Source organism: Podarcis muralis, chromosome 16 (assembly GCF_964188315.1).
Source record: "Podarcis muralis chromosome 16, rPodMur119.hap1.1, whole genome shotgun sequence".
NCBI lineage: Eukaryota > Metazoa > Chordata > Lepidosauria > Squamata > Lacertidae > Podarcis > Podarcis muralis.
The window spans coordinates 31,556,401-31,574,165 of record NC_135670.1 but is presented as its reverse complement, the minus strand read 5'-3'; the positions used below and the strand labels follow the sequence as shown (position 1 = coordinate 31,574,165).

The 17,765-nt window shown below is 43.8% G+C and overlaps 1 protein-coding gene across 28 annotated transcripts in view; it reads left to right on the top strand.

The window, feature by feature from the left end:
• Positions 1–17,765, top strand: part of FBRSL1 (fibrosin like 1) — a 792,934-nt gene that overhangs the window by 760,038 nt on the left and 15,131 nt on the right. For 18 of the 28 annotated variants that reach the window (XM_077920111.1, XM_077920092.1, XM_077920106.1 and 15 more), the window contains 5 exons: positions 3,353–3,448; positions 12,763–12,834; positions 13,543–13,581; positions 15,008–15,079; positions 15,400–15,483. In XM_077920111.1, coding sequence (XP_077776237.1) covers positions 3,353–3,448; positions 12,763–12,834; positions 13,543–13,581; positions 15,008–15,079; positions 15,400–15,483 — 363 coding nt within the window. The remainder of the gene's footprint in view (positions 1–3,352; positions 3,449–12,762; positions 12,835–13,542; positions 13,582–15,007; positions 15,080–15,399; positions 15,484–17,765) is intronic. The other 10 variants (XM_077920108.1, XM_077920105.1, XM_077920104.1 and 7 more) reach the window with 3 other exon arrangements.

Below are 17,765 nucleotides of genomic sequence, written 5' to 3'. Positions count from 1 at the left end.
CAAATGTTCTTCCTCTAATTCAGTGTTGGTTGCTGCTTTCTGACACCTGTTTCTCAGGCTACAATCCTATACCTATTTGCTTGGGAGTATTGCCCATTGAAACTTGCTTCTGAGTAGGATTGCAAAAGAAATGCTAAGTCTGTACAATACCACTGCTGATTCTGAGCTGGAACTCACATGAACCTCTTCATCCAAAAGCATTCCCCACACATATAAAAACTAACATATCCAGAAGAAGACTATGCTAGAACCCTTCTCATTGACAACTAGTCTTTGATGTGAAGGAGTTCTGAACCATGTGAGCTATAGGCTGAAGTGTTACAGCCCACCACAATGAGAACTAAGCTAGTGTCTTCCAGTCTTCATACATCTTTCTTCAAATTTAGTGACTCAAGCATAACACAGTGGTTCAGTTGTAGACTAGCCAGGGGTTAGGGGCTCACTTTTGTCCTGTGGTTAGAAAGTGTTAGAAACCTAAACAGGCACACACTAGCTCACTGAACAAGCTCAGTACTGAACAAGGCCAGCAGAGTTAAAATTGGATATATTTTAACTCTGCTGGCCTTGTTCAGTACTGCTATTCCCCAGGAATAGATCTGTCACCATTATTCTCCATTTTATGCATTTTTCGTTACTTATTTACTGGACATAGCTCACCTAATTCCAATAACTTGTCTATAAGATTTTTTTGTCACTTTCGGCTCTTTTCTCTCTCCAAATTTAGTGTAGGTGTTCTGAATTATTGATGCTGTCATCCAGAGTGTATGCACCACCTCCTGGCTTTATATCCTCAGCACATTTGATAAAACTATATATGTAAATCTCTAATTATAAGATTGAACAAAAGTGGTCCATGGGCATAATAGACACTTGTGAAATTCCAGTTGATAGCTCTTTCTGAGATGACAGCCATGCATTGTAATTATTTCTTAAGCTGATTCTTTCAGACATTTGTGAATCCATTCCCATAGCCACTGCTGTCTAGTCCAGTTCTGTTCAGTTACCCTAACAGAATGCCACATGGAAATACGTTATCAGCTTTCCCGACATTGTGACAACTCATTATCAAAATCTTCTCTCAAGATGGGAACTAGCTTGTACACCAAAATATCCTGCCAGTCTTAAAAAAGAAAATTTCTCACCTGTAACTTCAAAAACACTCATTGATAAGAAGCCAAAAAATGATGCAAACAGCCACTGGCATTCTAGTGTCAGAGACTACTATGCAAAAGCAATAATGGCATGTCTGGTTGTTGTTTCTTTAATTGGGCCAGTTTTGTCACAGTAAGAATAAATGAGCTTTCACGCTGAACAGGATTCTTCAGCCAGCCATCCTGATATAAAGGACAGTGTCTGAATTCAAGCCTTTCAGCAACACTCTAGAATTGCTTGCCTGTTGGTACACTTACTGCCTGCCCTTGCTCTGGCGTTCCTTTTTATCAGTTGCTGCATCAGAAGCAGCGTTCTGGGACCGCATACTGTGGAAAATTAAAAGTGTGTGCTGATAATAGTGGACTTCATGGTTGGCAACTGTGGTAATTACCTTGTAACTGGGAGGCAGATAAAGATTAAAGATCCCAAGCAGGCTGCTTTCACACTTGCTAAAGTGGCATGTTTTGCAGGAGAGCTATAATAGCAGAATTAAGAATGGTAGCAGAGGCTAATTTTCCCCCTCTGGTAAAAATGGAAGCTTTCCATTCTTCTCAAAAGAGCATCCGTTGTCCCATGGACCTTTTGCTTCTTATAGACATCTATTGAAAATGTCTCCCCCCACCCCCACCCCCGAGGAAAGCATTTAACCCCACCTTAAATATGTATGTAGAAAAGAGGCTTGACAGCTGTTACTACTGTGACATCCTGCTCTGGCAAAAGCAGGACCGTTACAAAAAGTTTCAGGCTGTATAATCGGGTGCATAAGCAGAGCTGTGCAGTTCTGTGCAGTTGGACAGCAATCACAAACACAGGATTGCTCATTCTGAGAATCTCTGCTTTCGTTTGCTAAAAACAACAACCAATTTTCTAACACTTAGTGCTCTGAAGATAAAACTAAAAATATATATGGATAAACTACAGTAGCGGCACACAGCAGGCCTGCTCCCATTGTCTAAGGATGGGAGTGTAGTCTTTAGAACACTGCATCCTTCTCTTTAGGTCTCTCGAGCTGAATAAGGCAATACTCTTGTTCAACAACTAGCTTGCCTTGATGGTGTGATGTCTAGGGCATCGTATAATGCTAATGCAATATGTCCTTCATATCACCCACTGATTGTGGTAGCCCTTCCTGAACACCTCTTGCTGATGCCATGATTCCAATGAAGGATTTTGTAGGTGATCTGTAGCAGAGGTGGGAAACTCTTTTGAGCCCAAGAGCCGCATTTTGTCACAGGGAACCTTCCAGGGGCAATATAACATTGATGGGTGGGGAAAGAGGCAAAGTGGGCAGGTCAATCAATACATGTGACATAGTAGGCCGCATTAAAACTATGTAAAAGTGAGTGGTTTTCTACACACACACATATATACCTCTCCATCCAGGAAATGAAAGGCATTATTATAGTTCAAGGACACATTCCAGCAAGGCAGAAGCACTCAAGGAGGGTGCTTCTATCCATTGATAGGCCATGAGACTCTTAATCTCAGGGTCGTGAGTTTGAGCCCCACGTTGAGCAAAAGATTCCTGCACTGCAGAGGTTGGACTAGATGACCCTTGTGATCCCTTCCACCTCTTCAATTCTGTTATTCTAGGGTGCAGAGGGGTGTGACCTCGGGAGGGGGCAAGGCTTATAGAGATTCCCAACATCCAGCTAGAAAGGCAGATTTAGGCTCCTGATCCACAGTAAGGGTAACATTTGTGTTTCACTAGAAAGGGCGCATTCATTTTAGTGCTGGGAGCTGCTTAACACACTGGGTAAATTCACCCTCGATACAAACCAAGTCTCTCAGAAGAGGCCAAATGCAGAAGACTTGCGAGTTACTCAGAAGTACAAATCTCTTTAGAGATTGGATAGCAGGTCACCAAGCTCGCAAGCAAAATATTTGCAAATGTGATTTGAGTGAGTGCATGAAAATGGAATATTCCTTTAAAATAGTCTCCTCCTTAAACGATACAGCAAATTTAAAGTGGGTGAGTTGTTTGTTTGTTAAAAATGAGCTCTTGAAGGAATCATGAGTTAGGCAAGCTCCCCCAGCGTCTAACCAATAAAGGGCTTGAAATTGATTTGGTAATTTTTGTTGTGGAACAACAAGTTCCTACGATTTGCACCAAACTTGTCTCTCACATCTATTACTTATCTGTAATGTAACCACCTCTCTCCTTTTCTCTCTCTTCCCGCCCCCCTTTCCCCCTTCCTAGTTCTTTCCAAGCTATCCTCCAGCAATGCCTGGGATGCCACCTCTGCTTCCACATTCAGGTCCTTTTGGGTCACTTCAGGGAGCATTTCAGCCGAAGGTACAAATTTATTATGGTTTCATTTTTTCCACAGGCTCATTTTTGTTGTTGTTGCCCATACGAAAGAAAGCATGATTAAAATGTAGCTGCAATATAAACACACGTGTATTTCTTGATCAAATTATTATTTTCACTAGGCACATCTGTTTCCCTTGTGCAATTTGCTTGATAGTTAAAGAAAGTAGCTCCCTAAGGGTCTACCAATATATTTTCAGGGAGGGAGGTGGAACCTGTGCTGCTGCTGACCTAGGTCTCCCTAGTACACAGATAGCCATTGTGGTGCTCTCCAGATATTTTGGACTCCGTCTCTCTCAATGGCCCCAGTGTTTGAGGACTGTGGAAATGGTAGTGCAGCAGCATCTCAAGGGTACCACACTGCCTACTTCTGCCCTAGTCATATTCTTTAAAGCAGGAGCGGGGAACCTTTGGCCCTCCAGATGTTGTTGAACTGCATCTCCCATCACCACCAACAAGCATGGCCAATGCTAGGGGCGATGGGAGTTGTAGTTCAGCAAAATCTGGAGGGCCAAAGGTTCCCCACAACTGCCTTTAAAAAATAAAGGAACGTGTCATTTCACTCAGCCCACCTCTTGCAAGTGGCAAGAGAATTGGGGGTCATTTGGGAGAAGCATTGACTGTGATGACCTAACACAATTATTTTACTAGAAGCTGCATGGGTGATGTTAGTTGGCAGCAAGCAGGTCTCCCCAATCGCTTCTGGATTGGGCTCCACAGCTGCTTTGTGGTACCTTTTTTCTATAGGCAGGTATTTGGGGAATGGAGCTCTTTTTCTTCATGTGAATATTTTATTGTGTGTATACACTGTAAGAATTCTGGATGTGTGCACATGAGGCAAAAATAGCCAAGTGCATGGTGTGGTATATGGGTACACAATTGGGGTGTGCATGAGTTCTGTGTGAGGGTCAAATGATGAGGTGAATCAGGGGTCTCCCCCCCCCCCCCCCGAGTCAAAGTGTGATGTCAATAAACCCCTTTAAGTCTGATCAGAATCCCCACAAACTCTAGTGTTGTCTTAGTTTTCATATATCTCCATGTTTCCCAGGGTCCATGGGCTTTGCAAAAAGTGAGGCTGCCCATAATACTGCCTGTTGAGCACTGAAGAGCTCTGGGTTTGTTCGTTTATTTTGCTAAAGCACATCCATGGAGAATTTTTGTACAAATTAAAAGATTCCTTTCAGGGTTTTTTGTTTTGTTTTGTTTCAAATCCTATGTTGCTTTGCTCTATCCAAAAAACAAAGCAGAACTCTTCAGAACTCTGCAAACATTTCATCCACTTTTATTAAACAGGAAAGTGTCATAGCCATTTTTACATTCCCCATTATAGTGAATGGGGAATGCAAAGCTTCATTTTATACAAAGTGCCTTTGAGTTTGAATTACAGACTGAAATGGAGCCAGTACAGTTGACAGTTTTAAAACACAGAGATGCACATATAAGGCGAATCTTTGGGCCCATGCACACACCTACCATCCAACTCCCCCCCCCTTACACCTCTGCAGCAAAAGATTCTGTGCATACCAAATGGTTCTGAAACTGCAGCCACTCTCAAATCGGTCATCAGACAGCTGCAATGAAACTCACCAGCAGAAACTACACCATCTGTGAAACTGATCAGCTAAGCTGCAGCCTCTGTTTGCAATTAGCCTTTCCCTTACCACTGGGTAACTAGCATCATACAGGGAAGCCAAGTGAAAATAATGTAGGCAGCCCCAACTGTTTTGTAGAAATGTGGCTTGGAGGGGCTGGAGTAGATGCTGGCTGTTTATCAGAAGAGAGTGCTACGCTTCAAATAAGATTTTTTAGAACTTAAGCAAACGCAATATGTGCTTAGTCAGATTAGCCTGTGTGGCTTATCTGTTCCCATCCCTGTTGTCTCTTGCAGACACTCAAATCCTGAAGCAGTTTTGCAGACATGTCAACTGAAACTTAAAATTCTGGATATCATGTTTATATTAACACAAGAATACAGCTCATAATGGACAACTTCTGAAATGGCTGCGCAGAAGAAAAAGGCCACATTATTCTGCAGTAGGGCTCCTAGTGTGTAAAGTGTAAAGAGATAACTACCCTCCATGCTCTGGAGCTGGAAACTGGGCCAGGCCAAAGCAGTGGTATTGCTCCGCTGATACTGAAGAAACCCCTTAACAACCCAACAAACAAAACACAGAGATTTTTGATTTTTTTTTAGGGAGCTGAGATCACCAATAGCATAGTAGCTTTAGGCTTCTGAGGGTGACCCTGTATCCCTTAAACACTGGCAACCACCCCACCCGATGTTAGCAAACAAAGAAACTTGCATATAGCATGGAGGGTGGCCCTAATGGTGTTGTAGTAGTAGGCTCAGCTAGTTTTTACCGTCTCTCTTACTACGTTTGTTGCTTAAAAGCTCTCATGGTGCCAGGCTTGAGATTCCTTTCTTTCCATTTGTAAAGTCTTTATAGAAACATGGGCAATGTGATCCGAGCTGTAAAAAGTAAACCCCACTGAATTCAGTGGGACTTAATCCTGGGTAAGTGGGTATAGAATTGTAGTGTAGGATTGTAGATTTTTAGAAGGGCGAGGAAATGCAACCCCCCCAAAGCTCCAGCGGCTTCTGCAGACATATCTCCATGCAGAGATAAAAGGAAGAGCATTTGCCGAAGAGGCAGCCTTGCTATCTGCATTGCAAATATACATAAAATGTAGTCTGCAGTTCGAACGATAAGCTTAGGGTTCAGGTGGAGCCTTTTTGTGAACTTGCATACATTCTTTTGTGAACTTGCACAAAATTCTTTTGTGAACTTGCATACATGAGTGAGAATTACGACCTTTGTGGAAGACAGTAATATAAGGATCTGTATTTCCAGGCTCCCATCTCTCCTTTTCAAAAGCATTCCTGATCTTAACCTAACTTTCTGTGCATCTATTGCCCAAGGAGCTTGCGGGGCAGTTCCCCCCATAGCAGGCCTGTGAGGGTTGGTTAGACTGAAAGATGGTGAGTGGCTTAAGGTCAACTAATGAGCCTCATGATTAAACAGAGGTTTGTTCATAGGCTTTCCTGGTCCAAATCCAACGCTCTGTTTGCTGTGACACAGTGGGTCTGATTTTGAGCTGTCCCTCACTGGTTGTAACCCTGTTTACCCTCTGCTGGCATGCGGAGGATGCGTGCCCAAAGGGATGATCTTTGTACAGCCATTTCCCCACTCAGTTTTGGCGCAGGATGTGGGTTTGGAGGAAGAGGATGCCTCCAAACAACTGTGGTTGCCACTTCCTTGCAGAACCAACTGGATTGACTCAAATCAGGGGTCTTCATTTCTTGATGGAGTAATGCAGCAGCTTCAAAACCTTTAGGACAACAGCTAATGCACTAGACCGGGGTAGTCAACCTTTTTATACCTTCCGCCCACTAATGCATCTTTCTTGATGGTAAAATTTCCTTACCGTCCACCAGTGCTCGATGGAAGGAGGATTCAGCTTGTGCCATAGAACTCCCTACCGCCCACCTAGAATCCTGAAACACCCACTAGTGGGCGGTAGGGACCAGGTTGACAACCCCTGCACTAGACAATGGTCATCCTTTGGTTTCTGTCTTTATTACCAAGCTGTTTCATGGAAGGAGCTATCTTATGCTAAGTCAGACCAGTTGTTCAGCAAGCCTAGTGCAGTCGTTGGGACTTTGAATCTAGTTTTTTGCTATTTTAAATTTTCTTGTTTATATATTAATTTTGCAAATTTGTGGGCTGCTTCACAGACTGATTGCACGGTTCTTTGCTCCAGATTGCTGTTTTCTGCTTGATTTCATCATTAGATGCACACCAGCAATATAGAGTGGGCCTAGGGATTTCTTGCAATTTCATGTAAGCCACTACTTAGAAGGAAGGAATTTGACCAGAAAAACCACCCTCTTCACACCTCATAAAATTGGTCCAAGACAACCACTGTTTTCCATATTCTTCTGCAACGTGCTCCAGCCGTTGTGAGACTCCATTTTATGAGCACAGTCCAGATTAGATGAGTGGGTCCCCAATCCCCACCCCAGTATTATTGCCAGATTTGAAGGGCCCTGGTCAAGGTGCCGCCCGTGAGGCTACCTTCCCCCCTTGCCACCCTGTCCAGTTCATTTTCTCTTTCCACCCCCCATGCGCCCTTGCATGGATGTAGCCAGGATTTTTGTTGGGGGGCAAGCTTTATGTTTTTTGGGGGGCAGAATCTCAATTAGTTAAGTATTTCTATTCATGTACTTGATTTCGGGTTACGTCCATGCACCCTGGTCTTTCTGCTCCCCTCCCCCATGCCACCTTGGTCACTCCACTCCCCCACTACCTGGGCTGCCCTTATTGCTCTGCTCTTCTCTCATTTCTCTCCCGTGTGGTCAGTCCACCAGAGTGGCTTGTGTTTTCTTGTTTGCCTAAATGTGCATTAAGATGCCTTGGTTGGTTCTGAAATGCTGGGATACAGTGGTGCCTCGCAAGACGAAATTAATTCGTTCCGCGAGTCTCTTCGTCTTGCGGTTTTTTCATCTTGCGAAGCACGGCTATTAGCGGCTTAGCGGCTATTAACGGCTTAGCGGCTTTAAGAAAAAGGAAACAAACTCGCAAGAACTCGCAAGACGTTTCGTCTTGCGAAACAAGCCCATAGGGAAATTCGTCTTGCGGAACGACTCAAAAAACGGAAAACTCTTTCATCTTGCGCGTTTTTTGTCTTGCGATGCATTCGTCTTGCGAGGTACCACTGTACTGATGTTCTTAAATAGATGGAACTCTGACAGCCTTTTAGGGCTTTTATCTAGTCAGTTTGAGTTACCCCACCCCACCCCACTTCCCAACAACCAGGCTCTAATCAACATGAGGCAACTGGTTGTATGAATGTAGACAGTAGATAAATTATTTCTGAATGATTCTGTACCATAGGGATGGGGGATCTTTTATCGGTCTGAGGACCACATTCCCTCATGGGTACCCTTCGGAGTGGGGAGCAAGTATCAACTGTGGGTGGGGCCAGAGGCAAAAGTCAGACAAATAAGAAATGTAACACCAGCCTTTGGGTAGAAGGCTGCATTCTCGGTTCAAAGACATATCCCAACCAGGCAAAAGCACCCAAGGAGGACACAGAGCAGGGCAGTCAGTGACATGGCCTGGGGGAAGTCCCAAAGGCCAGATAGCAAGAGCTGTGTTTGGCCCCAAGGTTGTAGGATCCTCACCCCCTGCTGTACTGTGTGTATAGGAGATGCATAGCAACAAAACTGGCTAGTCTTCTCTAACAGCACATGAACCTTCCCCAAGGGGGAAAGCAGTCCCTCAGATTTACAACATTGTGTTGCTATATTTGACTGAATGGGGAGCATGTGGACGCACCTAAATTATCCACAACTTGCAGCGATAATGATTCATCTCCTTGGAGAAAAGATAAAGCTGAAATCCACACAAATCATCCTAACCTTTTTCTTCTCAAACTTTCCTCTTCCTCCCATGTGGCTGCCTTAAGCCCTAGATCATCATGACAGACGCATTCGGTGGCTGACCGTGGCATAATGAATTCTGTCCTCCTTGCCCTGTGAAGCAAGGAGTTTGTTTTTGTTTCCCTCCCCACTTCTCATGTCACTTCCCCGAGGCCTCATATGTAAATCCCCACCACATGAATCCAACCTGACTGCAAACTTCTTAGCTACTTTCCCAAAGGCCATTTCTCATGAGCTAAGAACTTGAAAAGGTCAAAAGTATTCAATTTACTTTGCCGAAGGAAGCATTTCCATCTGTCTTCAGGGGGACAGAAGGACCAAAGGGCACTCTATCACTCACACTATTAATGTGATGTGACCTTAAAATGCATCATAGCTGTTATTTTTGCCTCCCTACCCATCAGTTCACAAAAGGGGCCTGACAGCCCTTCCGCTCATGGGAGAATCTCCCCCACCCTCTCCTTTGCACACACAACTCAGGATTCTTTCGTTGCGTCCTTTTGTTCTTTTTCTTTCAACTTTTAAAACCATCCTTGACCTCTCATACTTAAGTTACAGAAGTATGTTTGCAGGTTGCTCCTTAAGCCTCCTTGTTTGAAATCTGACAGCAATTTGGCCCGTTTAATCGGTTAACTGCCTAGCTAGGGAATTAGCTAAACTTTCTGCACTCATCTTGAAGAACAACAGGTGCAGTGCCATGGGAAGGAAAAGACTGATTGCTGGCTCAGAGCCCCATTCCCTCCAACAAGCCAAGACAGGGCTCTCCTGGGACCGATCACGCCAGGTTGGAGGTATAACCTCAGGGCTTGGTTAACTACTGTGCAGAATCGCACCCCAGGCAAAAAATTAAAAAAACACCTTTTGGTGTTCTATCCAATCATACGCTATAAGTGTGATTTCTGCTTTTCCTACTTCCTCATAGATTTACAGGCCTTTTTTTAAAAAAAATCTAGTTTCAAAACAACAGCCTTTAAACATGCACAGTTGCATCCATAAACGGCTATTGCTCCTGCTAAAATAATAGAGGAAATTAGCAAGGTTCCAAGGCGAATGGATGTACAAGCTCAGTGGTGCAATTTCACATGTATAAAAGGCAAATGTGTCTTCAGTGAAGGAGGGGCAGCATTGTTGCTAGGAAGAGAAGAATGCACAGGAATATGTGCGCTCATCTCCCTTTAATGAGGCAAAATCTTTTTTGCACAAAGAAGCCAGAAAGTGTAGCACACACCATGACTAAGTTGTAGAATGGGCTCCACCACCCAAAGCTGACAGCTAAAATAAATCATTTAAAAAAACAAATTATATTTATGTCCAAAAGAGCAAAAAAAAGCAAAATGAATGTGGCTGCTTCTAAGGCAGTGTTTCCCAACCTTGGGCCTCCAGCTGTTTTTGAACTACAATTCCCATCATCCCTGACCACTGGTCTTGCTAGCTAGGGGTGATGGGAGTTGTAGTCCAAAAACAGCTGGAGGCCCAAGGTTGGGAAACACTGTTCTAAGGGTCTATAGCAGGGGTGGAGAACTTCTAGTCTGGGGCCAGATGCAGCCTTCCTAGGACTGCACCTCTGTGCAACCCTAGGCCACAAACCCCTCACCCAAACACTCAGGCGATTTTGCCTGGCTGGAGTGTGTCACTGAACAGTGGTAAAGCCTCCTGCCTACCTGGACGAGAGGTGGGGCGGGGCGTAGAAACCCCTAACTTTTGTATACAGTGGTACCTCAGGTTAAGTACTTAATTCATTCCGGAGGTTCATACTTAACCTGAAACTGTTCTTAACCTGAAGCACCACTTTAGCTAATGGGACCTCCCGCTGCTGCCGTGCTGCTCCGAGCACGATTTCTGTTCTCATCCTGAAGCAAAGTTCTTAACCCGAGGTACTATTTCTGGGTTAGCGGAGTCTGTAACCTGAAGCATCTGTAACCTGAAGCGTATGTAACCAGAGGTGCCACTGTAGCTGGAACTGTACAAAGCAAAGATTTGCATTGGTTGCTCAACCTGCTTTTTGCCTCTGCCCCCCCCCCCCCTTAGCATCTGACCCCCAGAAGGTGGCACACGAGGGGAATGTGGTCTGCAGACTAATAAAGGTTCCATATCCCTGGTTTCTAGCCAGTGGATATATGGTAACTGAGGGAAGAGCACTGAATGTTGCACAAATTACCGTGAGGCAACTGCTTGCGGGGTTATGAAAGGGCAGCAAATTGCTATTCACTTTTATTATTGTTCTTGTATTGATACCACCAGGGAGGGGGAAAGGAGCTTGCGAGATGTTCAGCCTCAGCTGCCTTAACTGACCTTGGTTACTGCACTCCTTGACTGTTCTGAGGGTGCTTTTTGCTGTTCCGCCTGAGGCAGCAAATTGCTTCCGTCCAATCCTGCTGAGTATGATGGGTCCCTATTCCGTGATGAACCTATTCAGAAGTCAACTTTCAGAACGTTTGGGACACAGACGCACAAAGCATTTACCATCATACGCTCTGTTTCCACTTTTCTACTACATTTCCAAGATTATCTCTACAGTTGTGAGCACTGAAAGCTTTTACAATTGGGATTCTCAGGATAAAGTCTATGCACCCAATTAAACATGCCAGGGGGTGAGAACGCCTCTCTCATCCCCACCTTGGTCAGAAAAGGATCTGTCCCTAGCTCTGCCACTTACTGAGCAAGTTATATCATTTTTTGTGAGCACCTCATTCCGCAACAAGGGACGCAGGTGGCGCTGTGGTCTAAACCACTGAGCCTCTTGGGCTTGGCCATCAGAAGGTCAGCAGTTCGAATCCCCGCAAGGGGGTGAGCTCCTGTTGCTCGGTCCCTGCTCCTGCCAACCTAGCAATTCAAAAGCACGCCAAAAAGTGCAAGCAGATAAATAGGTACTGCTCCGGCAGGAAGGTAAAAGGTGTTTCCGTGCGCTGCTCTGGTTCTGGTGTTCCGTTGTAACAGAAGCAGCTTAGTCATGCTGGCCACATGACCTGGAAAAACTGTCTGAGGACAAACACTTGGCCTGTAAAGCAAGATGAGCACCGCAACCCCAGAGTCATCTGCGACTGGACTTAACTGTTAGGGGTCCTTTACCTTTACCTTTTACATTCCGCAACTACACAGGGTGAACTTAAAGCAGCACTACATTCACCCAGTTCAGGAGCCACTCACTTATTTATGTAGTGACAGCAACTAGGCAGTCAAACTACAAGAAAGAAGATTCCACCTAAACATTAGGAAGAACTTCCTGACAGTAAGAGCTGTTCGACAGTGGAATTTGCTGCCAAGGAGTGTGGTGGAGTCTCCTTCTTTGGAGGTCTTTAAGCAGAGGCTTGACAACCATATGTCAGGAGTGCTCTGATGGTGTTTCCTGCTTGGCAGGGTTTGGACTCGATGGCCCTTGTGGTCTATTCCAACTCTATGATTCTATGAAAGGAGTTAGTACAACACATGTCCTATATCCCAACCCCATAAGAAGTCTGGCTTCAGAATTCAGAACCAGCTGAAGTTTCCACGTCTCTTCAGAGGCAGTCCCACAGGCTGTTAGCAATAATCTGAACAACAGTCAACTAAAGCGTGAATCACTGTGGCCAGGCTGGGAGGTTCCAGAAAAGGACATAGCCAGCGAACCCATCTTGGTTGTGCAAAGGTGCTCCTGGCTACAACAGAGGCCTAAAAATCCAGGCCTAAGGCACCAAATAGCAAGTATGAGTTATCAGAGAGGCGTTTCACTGAAACCCTTCCTACAAAAACATACTAAGCTACCATACTAAACTAAACTAACTCTGCATATTTACAAGCTTTCTGTTTTAACAGGGTCTCATTAAATCATGGCTGGAGCAGTGGAACTTTTATTTATTGTCTTCTCCTTTCATTGCAGACTTCAAATCCTATTGACGTAGCGAGTAGGCCTGGAGCAGTACACCATACTCTTCTGCAAAAGACGCCAGGGGTATGTAAAGCACGTGAAACTTCTGTCTTTGTCTGATTCCAACTAAAGGTTCAGCCTATAATGTATATTTTTCCTGCAGAAAAAGAGAGGGGAAATGGCACAACCTTTGGCTGTGCTATTGCTTCCCAGACTCAGGTTTTCCTGAGCAGATGACTTAAAAATGGGAAATGTTATTATTATGCAAACAAAAAACCCTTTGTTATATTATTGCTGGTTTGTTTTTTTAAAAAAGCAAGATGGAGAAAGAACTGGATCCTCAGATCCGGTTAGCAGACCCGAATTTTAAGTTAATGGGTAAATAGATGAACCAACTGGACCACATAAACAGATTTATGTTTTGAGTCTTGCTTGTTCTCAAACTGGATAGGGGGTTCACCAAATGTGTTGCACCTGCACTATTCCAGTGCACGCAGTAATGCAAACTGTTGTGCCAGTTTGGATGGCTTCAAGTAGTTGACTTTGAACTTGAAAGAATCCACATTCTTGCTAGCTGCTTTTATAAAGGCATGTTTCCATCAGTGCTAAGACCGCAGGGCACCCTTTGGCACATTCTAACGGTGCAAATTAGTGAAAGGAGGTTTTCCTCTGTGACAATTCTCCTCTGATATATTTTCTCTGTTTATTGTCATCTATTCTCTCGAATTAAATTCCTTTTCCTCTTTATGACTGAATTTCCAAGACTGATCTGTTTTTCCACCTTTTCCTTAGGTGTCTGACCCCTATCGGGCTCCAGTACGAGTAAGTAAGGTTTGTCAGGGATTTTTTTTAATCTACCTTTTCTTAAAATATAATTTGTGTAAATGTAAAAATGTACATGCATGTGACATAAATCTGTCTTAGCACTTCCTTTGAAGTTGATTAAATAATACTCTTGATTCGTACCTCGCATTCACTTTCTGCTTTAACTTTCCAAGTTAGCCCAAATTCTACAGTAGGAAAAGCTAGATTCTGCTACCTGCATAAATTATGTAAATGAAGCATTTGCAGTGCTAAACAAATTTTCATGATTTCAATCACACAGTTTCTTAGAGCCTGCAATCCAAAGGAGGCTTCTCCTTCATGAATTAAGGATGAAAAAATCAATGCATGTGCAATCCTCTGGATTGTGGGGAGAATAAAATATGGTTCTCCCGACTGGAGCTTCTTTATATGTTTGTTTTATATATTTATCAGGCCTATCCATGCTCTTTCCTTTTACTTAATAAAAGGATTTTCCATTGAGAGTGAAGAAGAGATGGTGATTAGTCATCATGGCTGTACCTCTGAACACAAGTTCCAGGGGGGACAACAGTGACAGACAGATTGCCTTCATGTCCTGCTCATGAAAATAAGATGGTGAACTAAATTAACTTTGGCCTGATCCAGGAGGGCACCATGGTTTTTATACTGCCCCCCCCCCTTTAAATTCAACAGATCAGCAACGGTGTGATTGTCCTTCATGAGCAGGAGCCTGTTTTTCAAAGGCCTGAGAATAACAAAATGCTTTACCTGTCTCCTAAGGGAGGCAAATATTGGGGGGGGGGGGTTGTAAATGAAGCCCATAGGGGCACCTAACCTAAAAAGTCCCTGTACCTTGAGGATGCTAATCTTGCATCCAAAACACACATGATATCCTGAGCAGGCTTCACTAACAGATCTTTGAACAGGGTGGGATTGCATCATATGATCTGATGCTCTCCAAGCTCCACAAAGGAGGAATTTGTTACAAGTAATCTTCCCTCACAGGAAAACAATACTGCATATTTCTAAATTATACAAACCAAATCAGTATCCAGCACTGTGAATGACTAGTCATTTTAATTATTATATTCTATTAAATTTCAAAAAAAACCACATATACACTCCAAAACATAATTTTTATTTGATTTTTTTTTTACGTTTTCCGTGGTGTTTTTAATTTCTCCCCCTTGATGCACTCAATCTTCTCTCTCTTATATCGTGACCACCGTACAATCTCATTCCTTCTGTTGCTCATAGTTCAAATCCTGCTCACAAATTTAGCATACTACAATATTTCTTTAAATACTCCAAAAAAAGGCTTCCATTCTTCCACAAAACAATCATGAATGACTAGTCTCTTTTCGCGAGCTGAGTATTGTCAAGGGGGAAAAATGGCTCCAGATTGCTGGTATTTTAAGTTAAACCTCCGTTTTTAAAATCCATTTGCTTGCAGAAGCCTGGCAAGTGGTGTGCTGTTCACGTACAGATTGCCTGGCAGATCTACCACCACCAGCAGAAGATAAAGGTAAATGAGCATATTTATTCAGAGATGATGAGTCTTTCAGCTTACATGATGTGTTCCCACTGCTACTCCCACCTTATAAATAAGTAGCTTCTCACAGTGTAGCTTTTGTTTGTAAGGTGTGAAATTAATTAAGCCTTTCTGTCTTTTAACACCTATCGTAGAGCTGTAATTGGTTGTGCTTGTCTGGTGGGGCAGGGCAGACTGGTAGCAAAACAAGTCAAAGGTATAAATATACCGAAAGGAGATCAGCTGGGAGGCTTGTGGGGACGGTGGGGGCGTTCGAAACACGCGTGTTTAATATCATTTCCCTTCTGCACTAGTACCTCCTGTGGAATATGGAGTGTTATCCTGTTCAGAGTGAAATGAGCGGTACGGTGAAGGACATTTTACAAAACATAGAGCAGGCGAGTAGAATGACAGTCATTGTGTCAGAGGTGCTTGGGGTTTTTTATTTTGCGGTATTGTGTGGAGGGGAGGGATGGGGGGAGACTGGAACTGGAGAGGTGAGAATGTTAGGGATAGATGGTTCACCTTTGCCCAAGCAATTCGTCTAAAGCCCTTAGAATCCGGCACTTGGAAGATTCCAGATGTCAGTTTTCAAGGCACTTAAGTCTTGAGTGATCTCAGTGATGCTAAAGCCACTTCTCACAGGGGTTTTTATTGAGTCAGACGGGAGTTAAATTCCACACGGAGACCCAAAGTGTGCTAGCTAGAACATCTTTTATAATATGCATCAATAAGCTCAATCAAAGCCATAGACATTTCATTACCATGTTGCAGAATTTTGGTGAAGCTCTTGGGAGGCAGTTATGAATATTTTGGGTGATATAGGGGAGGCAGAAGTAGTGTCCATGCAAATGGGGAAGTCCATTAGCAGGAGGATGTTCTTAGCTTCTAACAGAAGAAACTAAACAATAGATCGGCCACAACACTACCTGTGCTTCAAAATCTTGGTTTAGCAACAACCACGGATACAAATGCTTAACACTCTGTGGTGAGTTAATTTCTGCAGAAGTTTTACAAGGCACGTGTATTTGGGAGTTGCAGAACCACAGGATTCTAGATGCCTTGAATAGATGCTTTGATTTAAGAGCCAAATTACTTGTTTTTATGCCCCTCTCTTCATTATCATCACCACAACCACCTTGTGCTTTGCTCATTAATCCATCACAGGTATTTACTGCCGTAGCTAAGTAACTAGTGTCAGGGAAAAAGGCAGAAATGTGGCCAGTCCACAACGTGTTACAGAAGTGGCAAGTATCCCTTCATTTTAATAGAGCTGGACTGCACACGTTAATCCGGTTCAATGAGTATACCGTTATTTTAAGCAGAAACCATTTAAGAGCCACACACTTTGGCAGCAACTAATAAGCCTGGAAATGGCTCAATCTGCTTTTCTAACAACCTTCCATACTTCAATATTACCTGCTTTACAGTCTTGCTGGAGTGGTTAAGGTACACTAGCTTTTATATATTAAGGGAGTGTCGGAACCAATATGTTCAGCAGCCAGAGTCATAACTCAGTGCCCAACCATTTCCTTTGCATGGTTGAGGTGCCACAGCTTGACTTCCTGATAGCTTTAGCTACATGCTGTCAGGTGGCTGGGCTGAGCAAGACCTCCACCTGAGGCTCTTTAATAGTAGATACCTTACTATGCTGATTTTGTGTAAGATAGTTCTTAGTATCAAACATAGTTTTGCTTGACAGTCTGGGTGGAACTAGACATTACAGGCAATGTGCAGCAGATGTCAAAAACAGTGGCCCCGTGGCTCCTTCTCCCTGCCGCCTCCCCAATTAACGTATAATAAAAATTGTATGACAGGATAATCATCGTGCTGGGAGTTTCCCCACCCTTGTAAAGAACAGTCAGTGGAGTGAGGGGGAATCGAAGTGAAATGTCATCAGTTCATGTTTTTCGTTTTCCTACCCCAGGAGTAGCCAGTGTGGTGCCCTCCAGAAGCTGTGAACTGGAGCTCCCACTGTCTCTTTCCATTGGCTTTGCTGTCTGAGGCCGATGGGAGTTGGAGAACAGCAACATCAGGAGGGAACCATATTGATTACCCCTGCGAGAGGAAAAAGAGCGGTTGGACTGCTCCTTTTTGTAGCAGCCTTTCAGCTCCCGCAAAGTTTTGTTTATTATTCCATTACTTATGCTCTCTGCGGTCATGGAATATATGCCATCCTTTCATAGGTCATTTATAGCTGTTATCTCTTATGAGGAAAGTATGAAGCTTCTGCTTAACCTCCAAGGATACACCTGAGTGTCCTCCTAACAAATGGGCACTGTTTTTGCACACTTTGTCCTAGGCTAGTTTTTATCAGCATGCGAAAGAAAGCTCCGTCCTCAAAGCATATTGAAATAAACGGGGCTGTGTAGCACTCTGAATGCAGGGAGCAGATTCTTTCCTCATCCTCTTCCTTTTCCATGAGTCTTTCATGCTGCGCTTTCTTTGCCCCAGGAAAGGGATAGCCTCCACAAGCCTCTGTCTTTTTCCGTCTCTCTCTGTGAACTGAACTGAAGCAACCAAGCATGCGACTCTTGTCATCCAACTCTTGGAGGGTTAGTTCTGTCTGCAGCTTTCAGCCTGTGGAATATGTTTGTGCTGGGCTGAGGCTGCAGACTGATCCGAGGGGCGCACGACTCACTCAGCATATCACATTGCATTCTCCTGCTGAGTTAATGCC